This window comes from Anopheles coluzzii, chromosome 3, assembly GCF_943734685.1.
Source record: "Anopheles coluzzii chromosome 3, AcolN3, whole genome shotgun sequence".
NCBI lineage: Eukaryota > Metazoa > Arthropoda > Insecta > Diptera > Culicidae > Anopheles > Anopheles coluzzii.
In genome coordinates, this window is record NC_064671.1 from 69,677,406 (window position 1) to 69,699,319 (window position 21,914).

Below are 21,914 nucleotides of genomic sequence, written 5' to 3' on the forward strand. Positions count from 1 at the left end.
TACTCCGTTGAAGACTCCGAGCAGAATCGGAAGCTGCGGGCTGTCAAGCTCCTCAAAGCGCTGTGACTCATTGATCAGCACCTGCGCGAAATGACGCCGCAGAAGACGCTGACGATGTTTCCGCAGTTAACCGACTTTGTGCAAATACGACCAGACCTGCTAAAATCTGCCTTATGCTATCGATATGCGGAGCCTTATGGGAGCACTCTTATGCTATCGATGTGATGAACAACATATTAGCAAACGTGACCCGAATGAACAACGAACGGTGTAAGATATAGTTACTGCAGCAGTGGATGGATAGCTACGGTTTGACAGAACAATCTATTTTTGATGAACCTGGTGGCACCGGGAAGCCGTTTCTGCTCAAAACTAATCTTGCGTACACGCGGCGTCGATTGAACATTGCAATAGCAGTGGCTTTGAGTTGAATTGCTGCTCTGCTGCTGACCTGGTGACGTACGCTACACTCTAAATTCAAGCTATCGATCAACCTGGACGCTAACAGTTCCTGTAGCATCCGTGTATAGTCAGCACAGGCTGAATTGATGCAACAGGCTTCACTGATCGTTTGGTTGTGTCATTTGAAAGTAGAGCAGGTTAGCACACCCCCTTGACAAGGATGGAACACATACCCTGAGATCAGTGGGCACCAACACTGATCGTATGGAACGAGACATCCATGAGTAGCCGCTATGCTCTTGAAACTCGCGCCCTCGATCACGCCTTGCAGGACGTTATGGGAAATCGGCAAACGTTCGGTGATAAGATGGTGCTGCTATGTGGTGACTTCCAACAGATACCAACGTCTAGGTTTTGCAGCAGTGTATCCGGCAGAGCATGCTGTGGGGCAAATTTAGGGTTTTGCGTTTGCGGCCAAAAATGCGTGTGCAAACAGCCCAGACTGTTCAAGATGCTGAAGAGCGGAAAGAGTTCGCAGAATTGCTGCTCCTCATCGGCGAGAGTTACATATGGCAGCAATGTGAATTTCGATGAATAAATTATTTATTCCAAGAGGTACACCATCCTCAATTTAACTTATAGAATTTTAAATAATAGAAAATTAAGAAATCATGGTTGTGTGTATACTGCAATGTATGTTGTAAATACTATAAGCATACAAAATTAATCAAAATCATTCAAAAAGTGCAATTCTCATATGTCGCATAATAAACGTTGCGAAGCCCTGTAACCGGGTCATTTTAACTAGTTTAGATACAAATCGATTCAGTTAAGCATGATATGGGACTGTTACTTGCTTACAATTTTAGGACGTACATTTAATTTCCAGTAAATGTTTTTTAATTAAAAACGATACTGATAAAACATGCGGCGCTCAGTATGAATTTGAATTTCGCGCGTTCGAATTGCTTGAAAATGAAAAGCGTGTTCTGAATTTTCTTTCATCATCAATATTGAGCCACCTTGCGCCCAGTTGCTCCTTGCATTCTCTCTCCCTTCCTCCAACTTCTTTCAACGTCTCTCACCCACTCGCTTACTCTCCCTGTCTCTCTCTCGCTGTGTTTATTATTGGTTAGTCGTAGTTTCCTTCCACCACGGACGTAGCGCCAGCTAATTTGTTGATATTTTTTTCGCGAAAAACATTTGCTGCACTCCTGCTCAATCATTGACATCAACGTGTTAGCTCCGTCAGTTGTTGATATTTACCGTCTAATATCTTCCCTCCAAACGGTTGCTGACGCCATCGCCCAGTGACTCAATCCACATCGCTGCACTTGTTTTGTGTGTTATTTACGTGGAACTTACCTCCCCTCTCATTGACTGGTGTGTGTGTGTGTGTTTGTGTGTGTCAGTGTGTTGGTGGCCCAATCCGTATGGCGTGATGTTGTTGTTATTATCGGATGTTGTTGACGGCAGCGAAAAGTCGTTAAGTAGGACCGACCGCGGCATTAGAAATTTAGTCTCGGACTCACACCCCACCAGCAAACAAGAATCAACTACACCGTGAAGGCACACCCCAGGTCGTGCCCCCAAACAAGAGAGACAAGAACAGTTTTCAAAGCGAATGAACTTAAAGGAAGTGATAAAGGATATAAACGATTTAAAAAGGATACAAAAGTGAAACCCAAACACGCGCATATAGAGTCGTGCGAACAAAGGGACAGTGTGAAATACAGAGAAGTTTGAACAAGTGTGTGCCTTGTTTTTGGTGGTGTGCATTATTGGGGGTGCTACTTTTGTGCTTAATTTAGTTCGATCGAGCGCGTGTGTGGCATTGTGTAACACACACACACTCAGTGTGTGAAGCACAGTAGGCGAGCAGATCGCCTTTTCAGTGGAAAACGACAGTGCGGGAACCTACCACACAACAGAAACACACAAAATTGTATCAAAAAGTACACAAAAAATTAAGAAGTTAATAAAAAATTACCCCGAAAAAAGTGTCATATTGAGATTGTGCTAAGAGAAGGAAAAAAAATCTAAATTATTGTACAAAAAAGTCGGGAAAAGGAGGTGTGAAAAACGTGTTTTCCAGCCAACCACCAAAAAAGGATGCAAATCGAGTACAGAAAGTGTACCAAATTGTTTTCCGGCTGTGGCGTTGCATCGCTGTAAGTACCAACACATGGACCATCATCACGAGCCCCCATCTCCCACCCCCCTCCCTAAAACACACTGATTTGTTGATCGGTTTCTAAGACACACCCCCCGAAGGGGCGACATATCACGCCATCGCAAAAATGCGGCCTTGAGCAGGCGCCGACGACGAACTGCGTAGCAGAGTGAGAGTTGCGCACTTCCCGTCGTTGGGCACGTTGATCTCAGCGCGACCGTACCGCCATAGTATTATTGTTTACGAATTCATTCGCTAATCGTCCATCCCTTCCCCTTTTTTTTTTAAATCTATTTTTAGGCTGGGAGTGTTAAGCTATGAAGCATACCGTACGTACGCAGCCCTTTCCTCGCTGGTCGACACACGCGTGCTAGACATTGACCGGAAGCGCCCAGATTACATCTACATCAAGCATCACATCTACCGACAGTCGCTGCGCGAGCGCGCTCTCGATGCGGAGAACCAGCACCGGCTGCTGAACATCATCGTGCAGCCGTTCGAGAAATGGTGGAAAGCGCTCAAGCATTCCGTGGCCTGGCGGCTGCTCCGGATCGCCCAGCGGGGCGATCAGGCCGAGCGGCTGAAGGCCATCCACCAGCTCGCACAGATTGACCATTTAAAGGGTAAGTCGGAAGACTCAAAAACGGCGCGTGAAACAAGTGTCTAATGATCATTTCTCTCCAGATTGGGACTTTCAACACTTGGCGCAGCTGTGCGACTACCGGACGGCGATCTCGCTGGCCCGCTCGAACTGTGACACGCGCTGGTTTCTGCCGCCGCGCCAGTACGGCGTCGAGAAGGAGATGCGCGAGGTGCTGGTGGAGATGAAGTCGCTGCTCGAGCTGCTGGCCCCGCACAAGTGTGCTGCGTACGCGCTGGAGCAAACGTTCGGCAGCTCGGGACACATCCGCGAGCCGGACGGTGATGAGGTGACGTACCAGATGTCACCGTCCCGGTTCGAGTACGATCAGCTCAAGCAGTCGCTCAGTGCGCTCGTGCATCTGACGGGGCTGGTCGGGCCGGAGGGTAAGCAGCACTGCCGGCGGATTGTGGATGCGGGTGGGCTGCTGATGCTGCTGGAGGCGGAAAAGCTGTTCCGGGAGGATATTGATATGAAGCTGCTGATTAGCCGGCTGGTGGGCAATCTGTCCGCGTGCGAAGGGCTGGGGTACGAGTTTTACGCGAGCGGTTGGATCGGCATACTGGCCCGGTGGAAGCGGGACGTTGATATGCGCATGCAGGTGACGGCGGACCTGACGCTGGAAAATTTGGACCAAGACGATCCGAACGGGTTCCGGTATGCGCCGAAGGTGTACCCGTTGCATCCGCGCGGCCGCCAGCAAGCCAAACCGGCCGTCGATGTCGTCTTCATCCATGGACTTTTGGGTACGGATGCTGACATGCAGCTCAATCGATGCTTTAACATAACTAACGCTTGTATTTCCTATTTCTCTATATTCTTTTTTCCCTCTCCAGGGGGTGTATTTGTGACGTGGCGCCAGAAGGATCTCAAACCGCAAGCTGCCAGTCTGCTAGGTAAGAAACACAAAGACGTTCATTTAGTTTCCACATCGTCGCCTTCCTTCACCAACGACATTGCACCGACGGACGTCGACATACCGCCGAACCGGACAGGACAGCGAACCGAGGTCGCTTACGCTGCTTGCACGTACAAAAGCTGGTCCGCTAGAAAGTCCTCCTTCGAAGAGGAGGACCACGCCCGGACAGCTGAAGGTAAGCGTAAGCGAAACGTGCTACGCTTTTCCGTTGTTTTTACACTTGCGCCCTTTTCACCTCCTCTTTCGGTCGCTCATGTCACTGCCACACCACACCTCATCTCCTGTCCCTGGTACGCAGGGGGAATCGGATAAGATAAAACATACAAACAAGTTGTAGAAATTCTTCATTCTGCGCTACGTTGACGATCGTGCTCACTCAGTTTCAATGTTGCAAAACATAACGATGTGCTCTAATTGCAATTTCGCTTTCCTTCCATTTCCAGAGGGCATTACCGCGTACAAGGATGAGCTGCTAACGTTCCAGGAATCGACCAATAGCGGACCACGGGACGCATCGATCAGTGATACCGAAACGAAAGAGCTAATTGAAGCACTGCAACAGGAGGAACCACTCGGTGCCGACTGGACCGTCGTCTACCCGGACGTCCCCCTAGCAGCGGACGAGGATGCGCACACTGGCAAGCCCACCGCCACCGCGGACGGTGCCACCTGCAGCGTGTCGGGCGACCAGTGGCTACAGGAACCGCTCGACTCGACACAGCGATCGTTCTGCTGGCCGATGGAATGGCTCCCGAAAGACTTCCCCAGCATTCGCGTGCTCGGCCTGGACTACGAGTCCTCCCTGTCGCAGTGGTCGGCGACCGGCTGCCCGTGCGAGAAGTACGACGGCAAGCTGCAGAAGCGGGCGGCCGAATTCCTCGAAAAGCTGGCCACCTCGGACGTCGGGCAGGATCGGCCCATCATCTGGGTCGGCCACTCCATGGGCGGACTGCTGATCAAGAGCATCATGGTGCAGGCGCTCGAAAGTCCCAACCCCAAAGTGCGCCGGTTGGCGGAAAACTCGCGCGTCGTCATGTTCCTCGGTACGCCCCACCGCGGCAGTGGTGTTGCGAAACTGAAGCAGCACACATCCGCCCTCGTTTGGCCCTCGGTCGAGGTGCAGGAGCTGGAGGAAAACTCCACCCATCTGCTGCATCTGAACAAAAGCTTCCTCCGCTCGGTCGATTCGCTGGGAGTGCGCCGGCCAAAAATCATTACCCTCTGCGAGGGCAAGCCAACCGTGCTGACGTCGTTCAAGCTGGCCATACACGTGGTGCCGGAAAGTTCGGCCCGGATCGATGCGGGCGATTTCTACCTCACCAGCGAGGACCATCTCAATCTCAGCAAACCGATCTGCCGGCAGTCATTCCTGTACCAGCGGCTAGTCGGTGCCATCCAGGAGGCGATCCGGTCCGGCGGCCCGGACAGTGTTAAGCTGGCCAACGTGGCGCAAGTAATGCCGAAAGCCGCCCAGCAGCAGCTCATTTTCCACGGCACAAAGAAGAGCGCCGGCAGCACAGCAGCATCGTCCGCTCTGTCCGGGCTTTACACGCAGCTCAAGCAGTTCGAGCAGCTGATGAATGTGTTTATCTAAATCCAGACATGGCACAAACACACACACACACCAGTTACCTCCACGCACCTCAGCCAAAGCTTGGACAACGAGACAACATCGCATTTCGACTTTCGATGTAAGAATGTGATGAACTTAGGGTTAGGATCGTGTTGATTTAAGGTTGCTCTCCCGTGTTTGGTTGGTCGTTTTTGCCTCGCAACACACAGAGCAACATCGCACACCGCAGGGTTTAGTTTTGTAGTTATTTATTTTTTTGTTACACATAGGGGTTTTTTTTAATTTGCAACTGTTGTTACCCCCCTCCCTCGCTTGCGAAGAAGCATTACGAATTTGACGGATTTACACCGAGAAAGTATTTGTTAACAAAATAAAAGTTACAGCAATGAAATAATGGCATTCATATGTTTAGATTATTATGGGAAAAAATGATTTTTTTAGGCGGTATCAATTCCGGCTATCTCTGATGTTTTTGGGATCGATTCCGCATGGTAGGTTCGGAATCAGTCTCCCGAATCGATTACGAAATAGGCTCAAGAATTGGCTCCGTATTCGGCTCCGGAATCAGTATCAGATCCGGAGTCGGAATCAGATCCAGAATCGAAATCGGAATCTTCTGCGGAATTGGCTCGGGATTCGGCTCCAGAATTTAAATTCACAGCGGAGTCGGAATCGGTTTCTGAGTTGGAATCGGTTCCGGAGTCCGAATCAGGTCAAGAATCGAGATCGGATTCGGCTACAGAATAGGCTCAAGAATTGGCTCCGTATTCGGCTCCGTAATCAGTATCAGATCCGGAGTCGGAATCAGATCCAGAATCGAAATCGAAATCGGAATCGTATCCGGAATTGGCTCGCGATTCGGCTCCAGAATTTAAATCCACTCCAGAATCAGAATCGGAGTCGAAGTTGTAGTCGGAATCGGTTCCGGAGTCAGAATCAGGTACAGAATCGAAATCGAAAACAGCTCCGAAATCAGGTCCGGCATTGAAATCGGTTCTGGCATCTCCAAAAGAATAGGCGTTTGGGTCCAATGATGCTTCGTATTGATAGCCGCAAAAAATCCAATTTTTCTTGTTAACATTCCATTCTCATGGAGATTCCTGAATTGATTTCGCTTCCAAAACTTCTTATCTCAGTTCAAGAACTGATTCTCATTCCAGAGCTAATCCCAATTCTGGAGTCAATCCTGATTCTGCTATCGGAGCAAATTGCGATTCCAAGGACGATTCTGATTTCGGGGAGTCGATTCCGATTACGGAATAAAATCTAATCCATCATCGGAATCAGCTCCCGGAATTGATTCCAAACACGGAATCGGAGCTCCTGCCGCTATAGTTTGAAAAGTGTTGAAAGAAACGAAAATTTGCAGCTAAGTTGAACCTAAAATTTGATCAGGGAAAAGGTTCGTCGCCTTCGGATAAGAAATCCAAAAATATTTGCTATTTTATATCGTTCATTATGGACTCTGTGTCCATCGAACGAATCTTTATTTGCGTGAGAAGTGGTTCCCCATATCAGTAGAGCACACACTAACCCACCCCTCGGTAAACCTACGCTAACTCCTCTCTCACTCACTCTCTTTCTATCATCGCACTGTTTTTATCGATTATCACAAAATAAAGCAGTTGTCTTACATCTGTTTAAGGCTCTGCTTTCTCAACGCACTTCCGACCTCCAGCTTTGCTAGGTGTCGCACAAACTTTTGCTGTAACAGTGTTCAAAACTTCACTTCTGCGGTCCAAAAGCAGCAAACTTAACGCAAAATTAAAATGTAAAAAACAATCATTAAAAAACTGAAACTGTAACAGCCGCTACGGCGATCGTCCAAACTGGATCTATCTAATCTCAAAAATGGTATACGTTGGTCCCCGTCGGCTGTCTTTCTGATGCGACTACTTTAACCCGCAATCCGGTAGTTGTTGGGCTTTCATTCTCTTCGTCTTTCTACTCTACTTAACGGTAACTAACTACGTTTGTAACAAAAGGTTTTGCAATTGTAAAGTGGAAACATATTTTAAAACAAATATTGAGCCCTTCTCTCACACACTCTCTCTCTCTCTCTCTCTCTTCAAACAATCATCAGCGAAGTCGAGCTCAAGTTCCCGCCTTATTCCGGTACGTTGTTGTAGCATTTATATCGCGCTGCACTAACTTCTAATGTTTCTGTACACAAACACACACACGCACACACAGTTTGGCATTCCTCTTCCGCACGCACATTTTATCACACACGTCTTGCTCCCTCTCCATTCTTTGGCTTCAGCTGACGCGATTGATCATTTTGACCAGCTCGGTGTAGAGGATGCAGTTGCGGCTCCGCGGTTTACAGATTTCCCGATGATCGAGATGCACCCCGCACACCTCCCCGATGCCGGGATCTGTAAAAAAGAAAGCGACGTTAATGCAGTCCATTTGGATCTTAGGGCCTTGGCCACTGCCTTCCGAATTACTTACCCGCCGAATCGATGCCGACGATGCGCAAGTACATCACGGACATGAGCGTCATGGCCGTCTCGACGAAGCTGAACACGTCAATCTTCAGGTGGCCACTGTGGTACAGGGCAACGAAGCGTCTGTGCAGTTCAAGAATACTGGAACAGTCTGAAGAAAAACCCCAAAAAAACGAAGGTCAAGGTCAAATCCTTCCTATCTCAATCGCAAGAATTCGTTGTGTCCTCACGCACTTTTCTGTATTTCCAGCAGCTCCACCGATTGGCGCAGCAGCGGCAAATTGAAGTCCGCCAGAGGAGATCCCCGATGTGGTACGGAGTAGAAGAAGGTCCCACGGGACGATTGCCACAGTGGTTCGGCCGCTGGGCGGCCACTTTCCCACGCATCGACCAGGATCTGCTTGATGAAGATACCACCCTTGGAGTGGCCGACCCACACGATCGGATGTCCACGACCGACCCCTTTCGCTATCAGCAGATCACTCATCTCCCGTGCTCGATCGACAAGACTTGAGCTGCAAAAAAAGATAATCTCTGGTCATATTGTGTGCCTTGGAGTTCTCCGAAATTCTTGACCTACCGATTCCTTTTGGTGATCCAAACCGGTCGCCACAGGTACGGATCGGTCGTGTAGTTGACGGCGATCACACGCACCCCGGGACAGTCGAGCGGCAGCCAGTCACCCGGCCAGCAGGGTGACCAGTTTGCATCCTTCGTCGGTTTCGGCAGCTTCCTCTTCCCGTTCGCGGTGCCCGGTGAGCCGGTTCCATCGTCGATCGCAGTTGCCGGCTTGCGACCGCCCGCCTGCTCCTCGCTCTCCTCGATGCGCAACCGGAAGGTGGGAAAGCTGTACTCAACATCGTCCGCAAAGTGTACCTCGTCCGGTTCGCCGCACTCGTACGTATAGCGCCGGTGCGCAAACTCGTACGAGGTGGACCGTGACTCATCGTACTGGTGGTCATGTTCGGTCGTCCGATCACCCGCTCCTCCATCCTCCCACTCTGCCGGATACTCAAACTTGGGCCGCTTGGAGACGTGCGGCGGTGCAAACAGGTTGGCCCGGGAGTGTCGCTGCCGTTTCGGTGGCCGTAGTGGAGGTTTCGGAGGGCGCTCAAAGTTCACCAGCCGTCCCTCGCTGTTCCACAGGCCCTGCTTCCAGGTGTTGACGAGCGAACCGTGCAGCCCGTGGATGAGCACAATGTCCGCCCGGATCGGTACACCCGGAGGTGGTTCTGCGAGCACTACCAAATCGACGCACCGCTCCGGTAGATGGCGTGGGACGCGAAGGGACGCTAGCTGACTGGTTGCAGCGGTGGGAGCAGTTGGAGTAGTAGTACCCTGCTTGATGGCAACGGTGGGCGACGAGTCCTTGCGGAGTTTGATCACACGAAGCAGCGGATCGATGCGGTGCGCCACTAGAACGAGGAAAAGGATCCAGGTTAGGCAGGAGGACAGTTGCTGGCTGGCGATGGTTTCAAACGATGCCCAGGCATCGTCCGGCCCAGCACCACCAGCAGCACCGAGTGAAAGCGTTAGCGTCGAGAACAGCACCATCGAGCCCGATCGACGGTACGAATGTGAGTGAGGCCACAGTAGAGCGGAGACCGATATGCAGGATCGTGAATGTGCGCGAATCCTAATTGGATTGAAAATTATTTTTATCCCAACACCGCCGTTGTCGCCGTCTCACACCGATATTGATTCTGACTCTGGCTGACGGCTACGCAATCAAACGCAGGGCGCGCTTTGCTGGATGGGGCTGGAATGCCGAAACAAAGTGCAACTGGCGCTAAGACGAGGGATGATGACGCTAGTCGAACGTTCGAGCTTGGCCCGTTTATATAAACTGTATCGATTCGGGAAGCGTAATAGTGCCCATCTTTCAGCTCCAAACACTGGTTGGCACTGTTAATGTTACGATAAGATAACGATATAGCTGGTTGTTGGAGAATCAACTTGAAGTGTTTAGAGAATGAAGAAAAAATGGCTCTATTTACAGTGGAACTACAACTCTGTTTTAATGGCAACATCTTGATGAGTTCCGTGCGCATCAAATAACAACAACAACAGCCTGAAGTACTCACCGGAAGTATCTTCTCAATTCTAAGAAAATCTTCCATTAAGTCATCAAAATTCCAGCGTTCTTAGCTCAGTATCTACAGACAGATCTGCTCTACAGGCGAGCTTTACTCAGCTGCCTCAGAGAGCAATATCTCACATCTGACACCGTTTTAGGACACTTGCCAACGCTGAGAATAGAATGCATTTGTTTGACCACAACCACAGACCAGTCAATCCGGAGTGCAGCCGGCCTACTGCGAGTAAACAGATCGTAAATAAAACCTAGCTGTGCTCTGTGTTGTTATTAGCAAACAGGGGTTATTGACTCGCAGCCGTTTTAAAACGTATGACGTATGACAACCGTTCGATGCATTTCCCCTTTTCCGATCAAGGCAGGCCTCGTGTGCACGTGAACAGTAGCACAATCCGGTCGTGTTTTTTCAACCTATTTCCGTCTTTGGTGTCACATTTTACAGACACACGGCAAATGTGTTGCACACTACTCTTTCACTGGGAATCATTCTTTTCATCTACCTTGTACGGAGGACAGACTCATCGAGACGGTGTTGGCCGCAACCGCGAACAGCGTCGTCAGCAGACCGTGGCTTTCGCGAACTTTCCGGAGCAGGGCCAGCACGCTCAGCCCGCGCAATCCCTTCCAGCCACGTGCGACACCATGCGTGAGCGGAAGCATCAGCCGGATCAGGACGCCGAGCGCCACGCGGACACGGTTGTTCGGTGTGCTGGTAGGAGTAGAAGAAGACGATGCAAGTAACATTAGTTCCGGATGGTAGAAGGTGAACATGTGAGTACTGTTCCGAGTGCACTCTAACTAACTTTTTATACTGGAAACATGGTCCAGTTGTCTGCTTCATTCTAATTAAGTTCGTGTGACATGAGATAAGCTTCCACTAACTATATTCCCTTGTTGCTAAGGCACGTCGTTATCCCTCGGCACGATAAAGCTCCTGTGCGATACAATGCATCCAAAATCGTTAATCCTTTCAGCACTGATTTCACATTACTACAAAGCCTGAAGGTTTCGTGAGAATAAAACCCACCCGGTATACACACACCCAAGGTATCAGTGCGTACGCGTATCTTTATCGCCATTTGCAGGTTGAGGTTAGGTAGCTGATAACACACTCAACTTCCCCATGTCATCGCTGAATGTAAATACAGCTGATATGAATCAGCTTCGCAATGAACCTGATGGTGATGAACTGCCTACTATGATGATTCGCGGGTCCCCTCTTCACACGAGACACAGAGATAGCGTCACTGTTCCTGTGCACTTGAACTCCAAGATCAATGGGACCAGAATTTCAGTGGGAATGAAAAGGGGATTTACTTACTCCACAACGACCGCCACCTCGCTCGGCTTCGTCATTAGCTGCATCTGACAGTCCGATTCCTTCACGACCAGCTGCTCCACCGCCTCGGCCGTTATGGCGTTGGCACAGAAGCTGACGGTAACTTTGCTGTCGTTGTAACACTGGCCGACTCCACCGTCATCATCGGTGCCGGTGTGCATTGCATTGCAGTTGGTGTCCAGCGTAGACCACATACTCATTCCGTCCATTTTATCTTCGTTCGTGGTGATTGCCCCAGGGCAAACACGAACACACGCAAATGTGACTTTGGTGCCGAAATTCTGCTGCTGTCTGCTCCCAATAGTTGGAGTGTTGTGGAGTCGGTGGTGTTGCGTCGTGTGAGTTTAACGATGGTAAGTGAGGATCGTCATTATGAGGATAGCTGCTTGTTTGTTGGCGTTGTTCCACCTCCAGCCGCTTGATTGGTGCTGATTTATCTGTTTTATATGAAAATTGAAGAAAGAGAGAGAAGGAACGTGAGTTAGTTGACATTTCTTCACCGCCGAGGGTCAATTGGTGTTCCCGAGGGAGCGTGTCAACGAACAAAGATTGAATGCAGCATCAACGTCACGTGCTGTTAGTAATGATGATCAGTAACAGTCATGTGCAGATCCTGTCTCATGATAAGAGGAAAAGTAGGCTAATCTCAGCTTGCACTATCAGGGCTCCGAACCCCTTACAGTGTGCATGGGGAGGAGAAGTTGTTTTGACGTAAGTGTTTTGCACTTTCTCATCAATTATGCCATTGAAACGACGAGCGCACGTTGTTACAGTCATTCCTATTTATATTGTTCACACACCACAGAATCTCACCAAACATGACTCAAGCGCCTAGATCTAGAAGGGCTCCGTGTCAACAAGACCGTACTTCGATAGGATGTCTAACGCTCTGTGGCTGAGATAAAGCTTCCGCCAAGTGAAGTGTGACCAACCTACCCCAAGGACAACCCCAAACAGATGACGATGATGACGGAATCGATCGTTGTACGGGCCTGATAAACGGTTCCAGCTGGTCACCCTCCAGCCGGCACTCTCTCAGGTCACCTTGCTCAATAATCGCCGTCAGGCGGCGACATGTTCAGCCCCCACTCTAAACTACCGTACGAAAAACTACCCATTCAGCACCGCCACATGGAGGCAGAGCAGTTTTGCTGGTAGGTCATTTATTTCCGCTTGTAGCAACGTTGTTCGATTTAATAATAAGCTGTTGAGTGGATGTTGTTGTTTTTTTCTTTTTGCCTACCAACGCCTTCTAACAACGCACCTAGCGAGCTTCCTTTAACAATGATGTGCATTTGACCGTTCGTTATCGAACACTTCTGCCTCGATACGACGACTACCACCACCACCTTCCTCCACCATAATCTGTTGGTGGGTTTCACGCGCTTTCTCCTTCGCGTAAAACACGCGCACAAACGGCACCCAAACGATGTGGAAAACGTGGTGGAAAACTGGCGGCGAACTTGACTCATCGAGCCCATGGTCAAACCGCCAAACAAACAAAAAAAAAAAAACCAGCACGAGCAGAGTGAAGCGATTCTTTATGCGCCGGTTGCAGAATGGACAACCCCCAAACGACCTCGTTCGTTTTCTGGTTGTGTGGCTTTGCCGCGCGCTTTAACCTTAATAGTGGCGAACATTCGCGATCGATTTCAATATAACCCCACGAAAGCTGCACGAGGAAATGAAGATGCGCGATTACGCATTACAACAAAACTGCTTTGCTTTGCTTTGCTGATGTTGTAATTGGTGTTGGCGGTCTGGGATACAGCACAGGTCGTGCGGTATTAAAGTTTCACGATAAAAAGGTCCAAGGTCCGTTTGTTCCGATCGATCGAAACTTGTCGATGGGTTTCATAGTTTGTAATCTATAATCAGGGTGGTTATCAGGCATTGGGGCGTTCCCATTCTACAGTCGTCAACTCGAACGACTCAATAACATACCTGTCTTGGGTTCAAGCCTAGAATGGACCGTCCCCCCGTAGCAAGCATTGACTATCCGGTTGCGTGATAATGAATTAAGTCTTGAAAGCCTGTAAAAGCCGGCATGTCCGCGTAGGACGTTATGCCATATAGAAGAAGAAGAAGATCAGGTATTGAGGGAGGATTTTTAAGGATCTTGAACATCGGGAAACTGATGTCTCTTTACTGGGAAATTATACTCCACAAAGCCAACACGCTGCAGCGCGATGATCTAACTTTTAACCACATTTTTACATCCAGAGCAATTGCGAGTGCTTATCAGTGAAGACGTGACTGTACGACGTTTGCGACTAGTTGGCTAGTTTTCCCGGAAAGCTAGTCTGAGCTAGTATTGCAGATCTATTCATCACAAAAGATCACAACAAAACTCTGAAGAGTCCAAGGCAAAAAAAAAATGGGACAAAACCCTCCGGGACGCTTTATCAACCAGGAAATAGCCGGCAGATCCTAATGTTAACACATTCTTTACTCACACTTGTAAGCAAACAAAATCCCGCCAAGACGATAGCTGAACACCGTGGCTATGCTGTATGTTGTGCTATTACAACCACAAGTAGATGCACACACTTATGGCTCTTATCAGTCGGGAAGCGGTCCACCCGCCGAGGTTACTTCATCGGGAACTCACCCCGTACACATGCGTCTACCATCGTCTCTTATCAGCGGTGTGGTATGCCCTCAGTACACTGTGTTGACTTCTCGATTCCGACGACTGTGAATCTCAAGTATCACCGAAGATTGAATGCGCCGCGCCTGCCCAAGCGTGCAACGCGACGGTGTGCCGCTTTTAGTGACGCCAACGGTCACGTTCCCGAACCGGTCTCCAGGGGGGAATAAGAGAGCGGTCGTCCAAGCACCATACCGTTTTTGTGACGGCAAAATTTGCATAACCTATTCTTCTAAGTGAGGCAAATAGAGAGAGAGAGAGAGAACAGCTTGACCAGAACGCCTCCAGCCAGGAGATCATTGATGATGATCATCAATAAAATGCGGCGTGCCCCCTTGTGTCCCTGTCGCTATTTGGAGAGCTGGGATCACATTTGCATAATGGAATACATTAGCTAGACGATTGAAAACCAGTGCCAAAGCATACGAGAACGTTGGCACCCACTGCATTGGTTCGATTTGTGGCACTGAAGTTCCAGAAAACTGGAAAACTGAAAGGATTTTCATAGCTAATGATGACTTCTAGCGATCGATACAGAAGCAACGGAAAGATGCAAAACGGGCATGACACTTTCTTTTCAACCCGACAAACCGGCAAACTGCGATGGGAAGCAATTCAAACCGTAATGATAGGTTGCGGAGACGTGTGCGTGTCCAGCGGGTAATGGCAGACTCCACTTACTAATAAGCAGTTGCAGCAGATAGGAGCTACGATTTCCAGCTGGTGGTGGTGCTGTGCTGTAGGTTTCACTTCCAGCTTTAAGGCGTTTTTACCTTTGCCAATTGCCAATTGGAAACATGTGACTCCGACGGGTTTGGGTGCAAATATTCGATCAATATTTTATAAACCCTCGCCTCGATCGGTCTATTTTATCACGCACACCACCTTTGAGCTTCTGCATCGTCTTTTTGGAGTGCAATAAGATGCTCTGTGCCACATCTTATCTCCGTCATCTATCAGCACCTTTTCGCATCATTGCTGGTGCTGTAATTAAACGTTTCTCTCTCGCCCTCTCTCCGCTTTATTCCCTTAACGACGCTCATTAATGATCCGCACAATTGTGCGATGAGATAGCGCAAAAAAAGGTTCGCCAAAAATATGTTGTGACGCATTTCACAGCCAGCTGCTGGAGTTGATTCGCGGCTTTTTGACAATTTTTTTGTTTCTTGTTCGGCCAGATGTGCTTCACGCCTCTTATCGCAAATGGGCAGATTACATACGAGTTTGGTACAACCCGCCGCCCAGATGACCCAGAACGACCGGGCGACTGATAGTAGATTGCGAGCGAGAGGGGCCAGCTAAACATAATACAGAACATTGTGACCTGACCTGAGAGGAAGCTTGATAACGGTTGTGGCGCTCGAGGTCTTTGGATTCATTCAGTAATGGCTATGAGCGACTTGTGTGCTGGTGGTAATTCATTTCTTCCATTTTATTTTTATCTTTTAGAGAAAATGCTCTCATCAACCAAGTTCAACGAACCAATTATGCAAAAAAAGTCACATCTGAACATTCAGACTGAGTGAGCGCCTGAGGACTAGTGCTCCACCGCGTCCCGGCTGTCCAAAGCTCCACTAATCCGGTCTTATCAGTAAGCAGGTTAATGATAGCGGGCAGTGGACAAGTGACCGGTAACTCCAACCGAGGTTGAAAAAATTGCCACTCCAAAGATAATCCCCCTCTCGTTGACAAAGGAAATGTAGAGCACTGGCTGCTGCTGCTATTGCTACTGCTGGCGACGAACCGCGCCTAGCGACATCGTACACTGGGGAGGCAAAAACGTGAACCAACAACAACAACAACAACAACGACAGTGACACTATGGTAACGGAAAGGCAGTGGCGTTAATTATAGAACCGTTTGCCTGTCGCGGTAGTAGTTTTTTGCCATCATTCTGCCACAGGAGAGTGGACAGCTAAGGGTGAACGGCGAGAACAGAGTGTTATATTCTTGTAGGGGGTTGGATGGCAAAAGGGGAAAACGGAACCGACGACTTATTCGGTTGGGCTTTCGTTTATTTTTTCTTCTCTATGTTGGCAGGATTTACCTTTGTGTGAGTAATTGAGACACTATTGCTATACTTTTTGCTTAAGTATTTGCATTTTTGAGGTTATGTAAGTACATTTTGTATAAAAAGGCAGTACTCCTACTGTAGGATAGGCTTAAGGAAGATCTCAAAGGTTAAAAAGATCAATAAGAAGAAGAGGATGAAGATGAAGATGAAGATGATGAAGAAGAAGAAGACGAAGAAGAAGAAGAAAAAGAAGAAGAAGAAGAAGAAGAAGAAGAAGAAGAAGAAGAAGAAGAAGAAGAAGAAGAAGAAGAAGAAGAAGTGTAAATCTGAGGAGCTTTAGCAGCAAAAAAAATCCCGTTCACAAAGATGCAAGGGTGACGACGCACAAACAATGCCGGCTGTGTTGATTGCGGTCATTAAACAATAATCAAAATCAATTGAAACACTTCCACACCAGTACAGCTGCAAGCTCACGGTAAGGGTGTAAGTAGTAGTAGCCCAATACAACTACACACACACCAACAAAAAATGCTGATATTCAAACACTCAAAACAGCCTCTGGGCGAGTGAGTTATGTACCGCGGGAAGACTTCAATAAGAGGAAGCATATAAATAATCATCCAACAAAACGCCGAACAGCCACCTCCCCCACGCGTAATTGTTCACCTTGAGCGTCGCCTGAGCACGATCATCACGGGAGCGATCGGACACTTGGGGGAGGTGGGCGACAATCACACATCGAGCGCCCCTAAAATCTGTGTGGCTGTGTGTGAAATGTGGTGAATGGCAGAGGTCACACATCTTGGCGTACGCAATCGCACAACCGATTCGAAACATTTTTGGGCAACCGGGCGCCGTACGCTTCAAACTAATCCCTTTTCCTCGAATAGATCTCGTTTCGCGCTTCGTGTAGTGTTTGCACATTTGTAGGCCTGCTGTGTGGGCGAACGATACACAAACACAAACGCACACGAGAAAGAGAAGAAGAAGAAGACACACACCACACACACACGCGGGTGCGTTTGCCGAGTGCGTTTGTCGATATTTTTATGCTTTCTGGGGGTTTGCTTGCCTCCTCCACATGTGGTTGTTGTGGTTGTGCTCTTCGTCCGTTTCGATCTCGTTGGGGGCTTGTTTCTGTTTTGAATAATTATGGGGAATGGGGAGTTGAAATTAGGGGTAGGGGTTGAAGAGGATGTCTATGCTTTTTTTTTGTCAAAACGACACAAATACAGAAACATCAAACAACGAACCTTTTTTTCACAGCACACAAAACACACACACTCACACAGACTCGTTCTGAAATGGGGGAATTATGTCGCCGTCTTTTGTTCCCGCCGTTCAACCCGCACACACAGAAGCTCAGCTGTTGCTTCCGCACACTAAAACGCTACGCAATTACAATCCTCTGGTACGCTTCACTTGCACGCTTGTACGCAACTTTTGCGCATTCGCTCACGCAACGACCACGTGCTAGGGCTGTGGTGGTACAAAAAAAATGGAATTCTTTGCTTTTCCTTCTTTTAGGGTTGCAATATTTCTATTATAATTTCACCTTAGCACCCACACACACACACACATACATACACCGACAGTTTGGGGCTCAGCGCCGTTCAAGGCTACACACTGTTGTAGAGTCCCTGGGGCGCGCACGCCAGGAGAACAAGATAGTGGTCGTTGGCGGGAATGCGATGATCGAAAATCATCATCCCCCTGTTGCAGCCAGCCCCGCCATCCGATAACACCCCCGAACACACACACACACACGGTAAAGCTTGGACACTTGAAGAAAAAAAAAACGAAAGTGATACGTACCCCCGCGCAACACGGTTCCGTCACATCAGACACACGATCAACAATCGACTCGACAGACAGAAACCAGCGTGCTCCACCGTTCGGGGTGTCCACCACACTAGCGATAACACAGTGCGCGCACACACACACACAGTCACAAACGCCCAGCACAAAGCGAAGGGCGCACACGGGGTGAGTTTCGCTGCTTCGCTCGCCACTGCAGCGGACACAGCACGGGGCACACTTGCGCTCGGGGCGAAGGGAAACAATCGAATGAACCGCAAAACCCTCGAGTCCGCGGTTCGTGGTCGACAAAGCGCGCGCACAGACACTACAACCGATGTCGATGTTGTCACTAGCACAGAGACAAAAACAACGACGGTACAGAAGCGGCCCAACGGTTGGCGTATTTGAAGTGCGTTTGAGGCATTCTTTGGGCTGTTAAAATTGAAAAATGGGAAAATTTATGGTACAGTTTGTATATTTTGATTGCTTGCAATAAGATGTATTTGTATTTTTTTAATATATCCTTCTTTGCTCGGTTGATTCGTTTCATGTGTGTTTCCTTTTAACGTCAAATAATAAATACCAACGGCACACATACAGTGAATAGTAAGCAAATGCGTATGGTGGGCTCGAGTAGTGCTGTTAAATGGACAACAAATATTGAAATCAATGAATTTATTGTTAATATTCTGATTTATTTTAGATGCTTATAAGTGTTAAGAAAGTATCATTCCCTTCTCTGGATATAGCCCTACCGTTTATGATGTTTGATCTTTTAAATTATAAAAGTGGACGAAACACTTCTCGATTTTTTGGGCGCTGTTATTCATATAATTTCCTGTAAAATAAAAATTAATCAGTAAAATATATTTTTGTTTGTCCCATAGAACCTCCCGCTACACTCCCATAGTGAGCAACATTCAATTGTTTTAAGCAAACATATTCGTTCGTACACAGCCGGTAGAGTGCATTCATGAGCAATGACGAATTACACCTCGTACGACGTATTCCATTTCTTCCCTGCCCGTTGTCGCCAGCGCCCTGGTGCAGCACGATGCAATTTATTATCATCAAAGCAGCACTAGATCTTTGCCGCCCTCTACACTTCCTCGCTATTAGCAACACGTTTTTGCGCCCCCGTACACAGAACACGGAAACAAGGATTTTTGTTTTCTATTTTTTTGATGGGAGTAGCGCCAATTTCTTCCCTATTTCCTACCGATTTGCTTTCTGTCGTAAGGTTGGTCATGGCATGAAAGAGCAATAACCGCACAGCTGCTGGCAGAATAATGGTAATACGCAAATGTTACGCCACCAAAAAGACACAAAGGAATCGTTGCGCAAAAGCATAACACGTGTAGCTGTGCTGTGATGCGCATACACGCAGTTGCTTTCTGTTGGGCGGGAAAGGAATAATGAGGCATACACTTTTTCTAAAAATCTGTAGAAAAGAAATTCCAAAATTGTGTTGAATTAAAGCAAACAATTAAGTTTTACTAATATTGAAATATATTTCATGTGTAGTTTATTTTATTAACGCAACGAAACTCTCATTTCGATACGCACTGTAGTTTGCGTAGTTAGGGGTTGACGATGGTTATGCGCCGTAAAGTATGCAATACGCTCAACGCACGTTGTGGTGAATTTAAAGGACGTTCAAGCGGAGGGAAATCTCCATTCCGTTTCAAGTGTTGATTGTTATCGCCTGAGTACACATTAAATCGGTACTTCACGTCACATTAATCTACTGACCGGAATGTTACATTATTCGGAACTATACCTCGTTAGCTAAAACCAATCCGCTAAATGGTCTAAAGCAGATAAGTTGCAAATTTAATATGCAAACACTTGTTCCAACCGCTTGAAACAATTGTATCACTACGACAAGCAAATGCAGCTAATCAACAATTTGTGGATTAAAAAATACTCTTTTATTCAAACAATGCTATCCAGCCTATCGAACGGATTTGAATCGCGTGCAAGTCATGTGCTCCCCGTTATCGGAGGCGTGAAAATGAGAGTTCCTCCTCTCCGAGCTGGTTCGATAAGCGTCGAGCGTTGTGGTCCATTAACGCCTTTCGGGGGAGGTCTACGACGTCAATGCTCGCTTTTTATCTACCCTACTTCAAACACCACCCCTTTAGGTGGCCATTAAGTACCTAGTAGCTTGCTCTGATTTACTTGCCAGACGCTCGGTGCTTACTTCCTGCCACTCATATCAACAGACTCGCCACGTTCAGCTGTGGCAAGTGGCCCGTCACGCGGTTAAACTCGTTCACCTCGCACGCATACGAGTAGCCTCGGGAAAGGTTTTCCCGATCCCAGTTAATCCACCCGATGCGACTGCTCACGTCCGTGCAGAAGATATAGTCCCGTTGGATCTCCTCCAGCGAGATGTGGACATTGTTAACTCCTATCAGCACGATGCCCGAGTTTTGGGCCTCGTTGTGCAGGATCTTGTAGTACACCTTCGGTGCTCTCAAGCGCGTCCGTCCATTCGGATCAAAGTCCAGGAAGATCTCCCGGTGATCTCCATTGCCATCGGCCTGCGTCTGCACACCGTACGTGCCACCGTAAACGCGCACACGAATATTGCGAGCCGCCACAAACGATTTCACCGACGACTCAATGCGCTCCCAATTGCCCGCGTTAAAGTTTTGCCACTGTGGGGCAGCATTGAGGAACCAAAACGTGGCGTTCTGTTGCGTGGCATAAATGAAATCCGCCCGAGCGGCGATGTGTCCCCGCGCCATGTATATACCGTTGTTGGTTGTTTGTACCAGCTCGTCCGCCCGGGGCTGTGAGTCCAGAATGGTTGCAATCGTTTCCCGCTGCATATTGACGGTGTACAGTGTGTTGACGGTAACGCCCGGATAGAAGTTGCCCTGTATCCAACCCGGCCGCGGTACACCCGTCTGGAAGCCTGCATTCGCCGGGGTAAACTCGTGGACTAGATAGTGATTGTCGTACGTCACCTCATCGTGACAAACGTCCATGATCTTCGGGAATCGTGCTCCCATCTCAAATCCAATCTCAACGATCGTGGCATCGTTGTAGCAACGGTTGGCCGTGCGTCGAGCCACGCTGCGCCAGTTAGCCGTACAGCCGAACTCCGTGAAGGCATACATTTTGCTTTCATAGTTGAACTGATCGTCAAGCACACACGTCACGACGATGGAAGTTTCCGAAGGGAACAGTGAAAACCCATTCTTACAAGCCAACTCCAAGGTTTCTCCTGCGCTCAGCGTCAGAATGCCACTGGACGTTGAAGCATACTTGAACTGATCCGTGCCGGGGATAAGAAACAGGGGCTGTGGTTGAGGCAGCGCTGCTGTAGCAAGTGTTAGGGAGCATCCCGTTGCTAAAGAAGGAAATTGAAATTAATGCGACGTGAAGATGTTAGTTATGATGTTGATGTTAGGACTCATCAACAACTCACCAAACCCAACAACTTCTGGAGCATCCTCAGCAACATCTTCCGGGAGCTCCCGCCGTGGAATATCTCTCGTCCATACTGCAGGACTTGCCACCAGCAGCAACAACACTAACGAAACTGAAACGAGCCCCATACTCGAAACCGACCGATTGGACAATTTAACGAACAAGCTTTCGGGTTTTATAGGTGTCCGGATCCACCGGAATTGTGATTCGCATTCTTACGATAAGAACTAATCCGCTCGGCTTTGCTGATTTCACGCAAAAATAGAGAAATGTCTAGCAAACGAGAGAAGTAGCAGTGGAAGGAAGCAAGAGAGCCTTTGCACCCACTCACGGGATATGTGACATACTAGTACTACGAGGGCCGTTGTCGATAAGATAATCAGCGTTGGTTGTAAGAGTGTTGTTGTATTTCTTATCA

At 48.4% G+C, this 21,914-nt stretch overlaps 3 protein-coding genes and 1 non-coding gene across 8 annotated transcripts; 2 read left to right on the top strand and 2 right to left on the bottom strand.

Annotated features, from left to right (window-relative positions):
- The first annotated feature begins 577 nt into the window (after positions 1-577).
- Positions 578-633, top strand: LOC120960264 (U6atac minor spliceosomal RNA). Its single transcript, XR_005752319.1, has one exon. It is a non-coding gene; the product is annotated as a U6atac minor spliceosomal RNA (small nuclear RNA).
- Positions 634-1,523: 890 nt separating this feature from the next.
- LOC120954986 (protein SERAC1) lies at positions 1,524-7,492 on the top strand. 2 transcript variants are annotated; one of them, XM_040375390.2, is made up of 5 exons: positions 1,524-2,573; positions 2,876-3,198; positions 3,260-3,961; positions 4,052-4,309; positions 4,578-7,492. In XM_040375390.2, exons 1-5 carry the CDS (start codon positions 2,515-2,517, stop codon positions 5,726-5,728), a joined length of 2,493 nt encoding a protein of 830 aa, XP_040231324.2. In that variant the 5' UTR covers positions 1,524-2,514; the 3' UTR covers positions 5,729-7,492. The 2 variants fall into 2 exon arrangements, with proteins under 2 accessions (XP_040231324.2, XP_040231325.2); XM_040375391.2 differs by having other exon boundaries at positions 1,526-2,573; positions 4,052-4,111.
- LOC120954987 (uncharacterized) lies at positions 7,143-18,337 on the bottom strand. Of its 4 annotated transcripts, XM_040375394.2 has the most exons (8): positions 18,071-18,337; positions 17,509-17,734; positions 11,574-12,028; positions 10,753-10,961; positions 8,738-9,572; positions 8,392-8,672; positions 8,162-8,308; positions 7,143-8,085 (listed from the first exon to the last, which is right to left on the bottom strand). In XM_040375394.2, exons 3-8 carry the CDS (start codon positions 11,798-11,800, stop codon positions 7,967-7,969), a joined length of 1,818 nt encoding a protein of 605 aa, XP_040231328.2. In that variant the 5' UTR covers positions 11,801-12,028; positions 17,509-17,734; positions 18,071-18,337; the 3' UTR covers positions 7,143-7,966. The 4 variants fall into 4 exon arrangements, with proteins under 4 accessions (XP_040231328.2, XP_040231327.2, XP_049466279.1 ...); XM_040375393.2 differs by lacking the exon at positions 17,509-17,734; XM_049610322.1 differs by having other exon boundaries at positions 17,509-18,337.
- Positions 18,338-19,963: 1,626 nt separating this feature from the next.
- Positions 19,964-21,654, bottom strand: LOC120957968 (uncharacterized). The gene is made up of 2 exons (XM_040380461.2): positions 21,495-21,654; positions 19,964-21,416 (listed from the first exon to the last, which is right to left on the bottom strand). Exons 1-2 carry the CDS (start codon positions 21,622-21,624, stop codon positions 20,269-20,271), a joined length of 1,278 nt encoding a protein of 425 aa, XP_040236395.2. The 5' UTR covers positions 21,625-21,654; the 3' UTR covers positions 19,964-20,268.
- Positions 21,655-21,914: the final 260 nt, after the last annotated feature.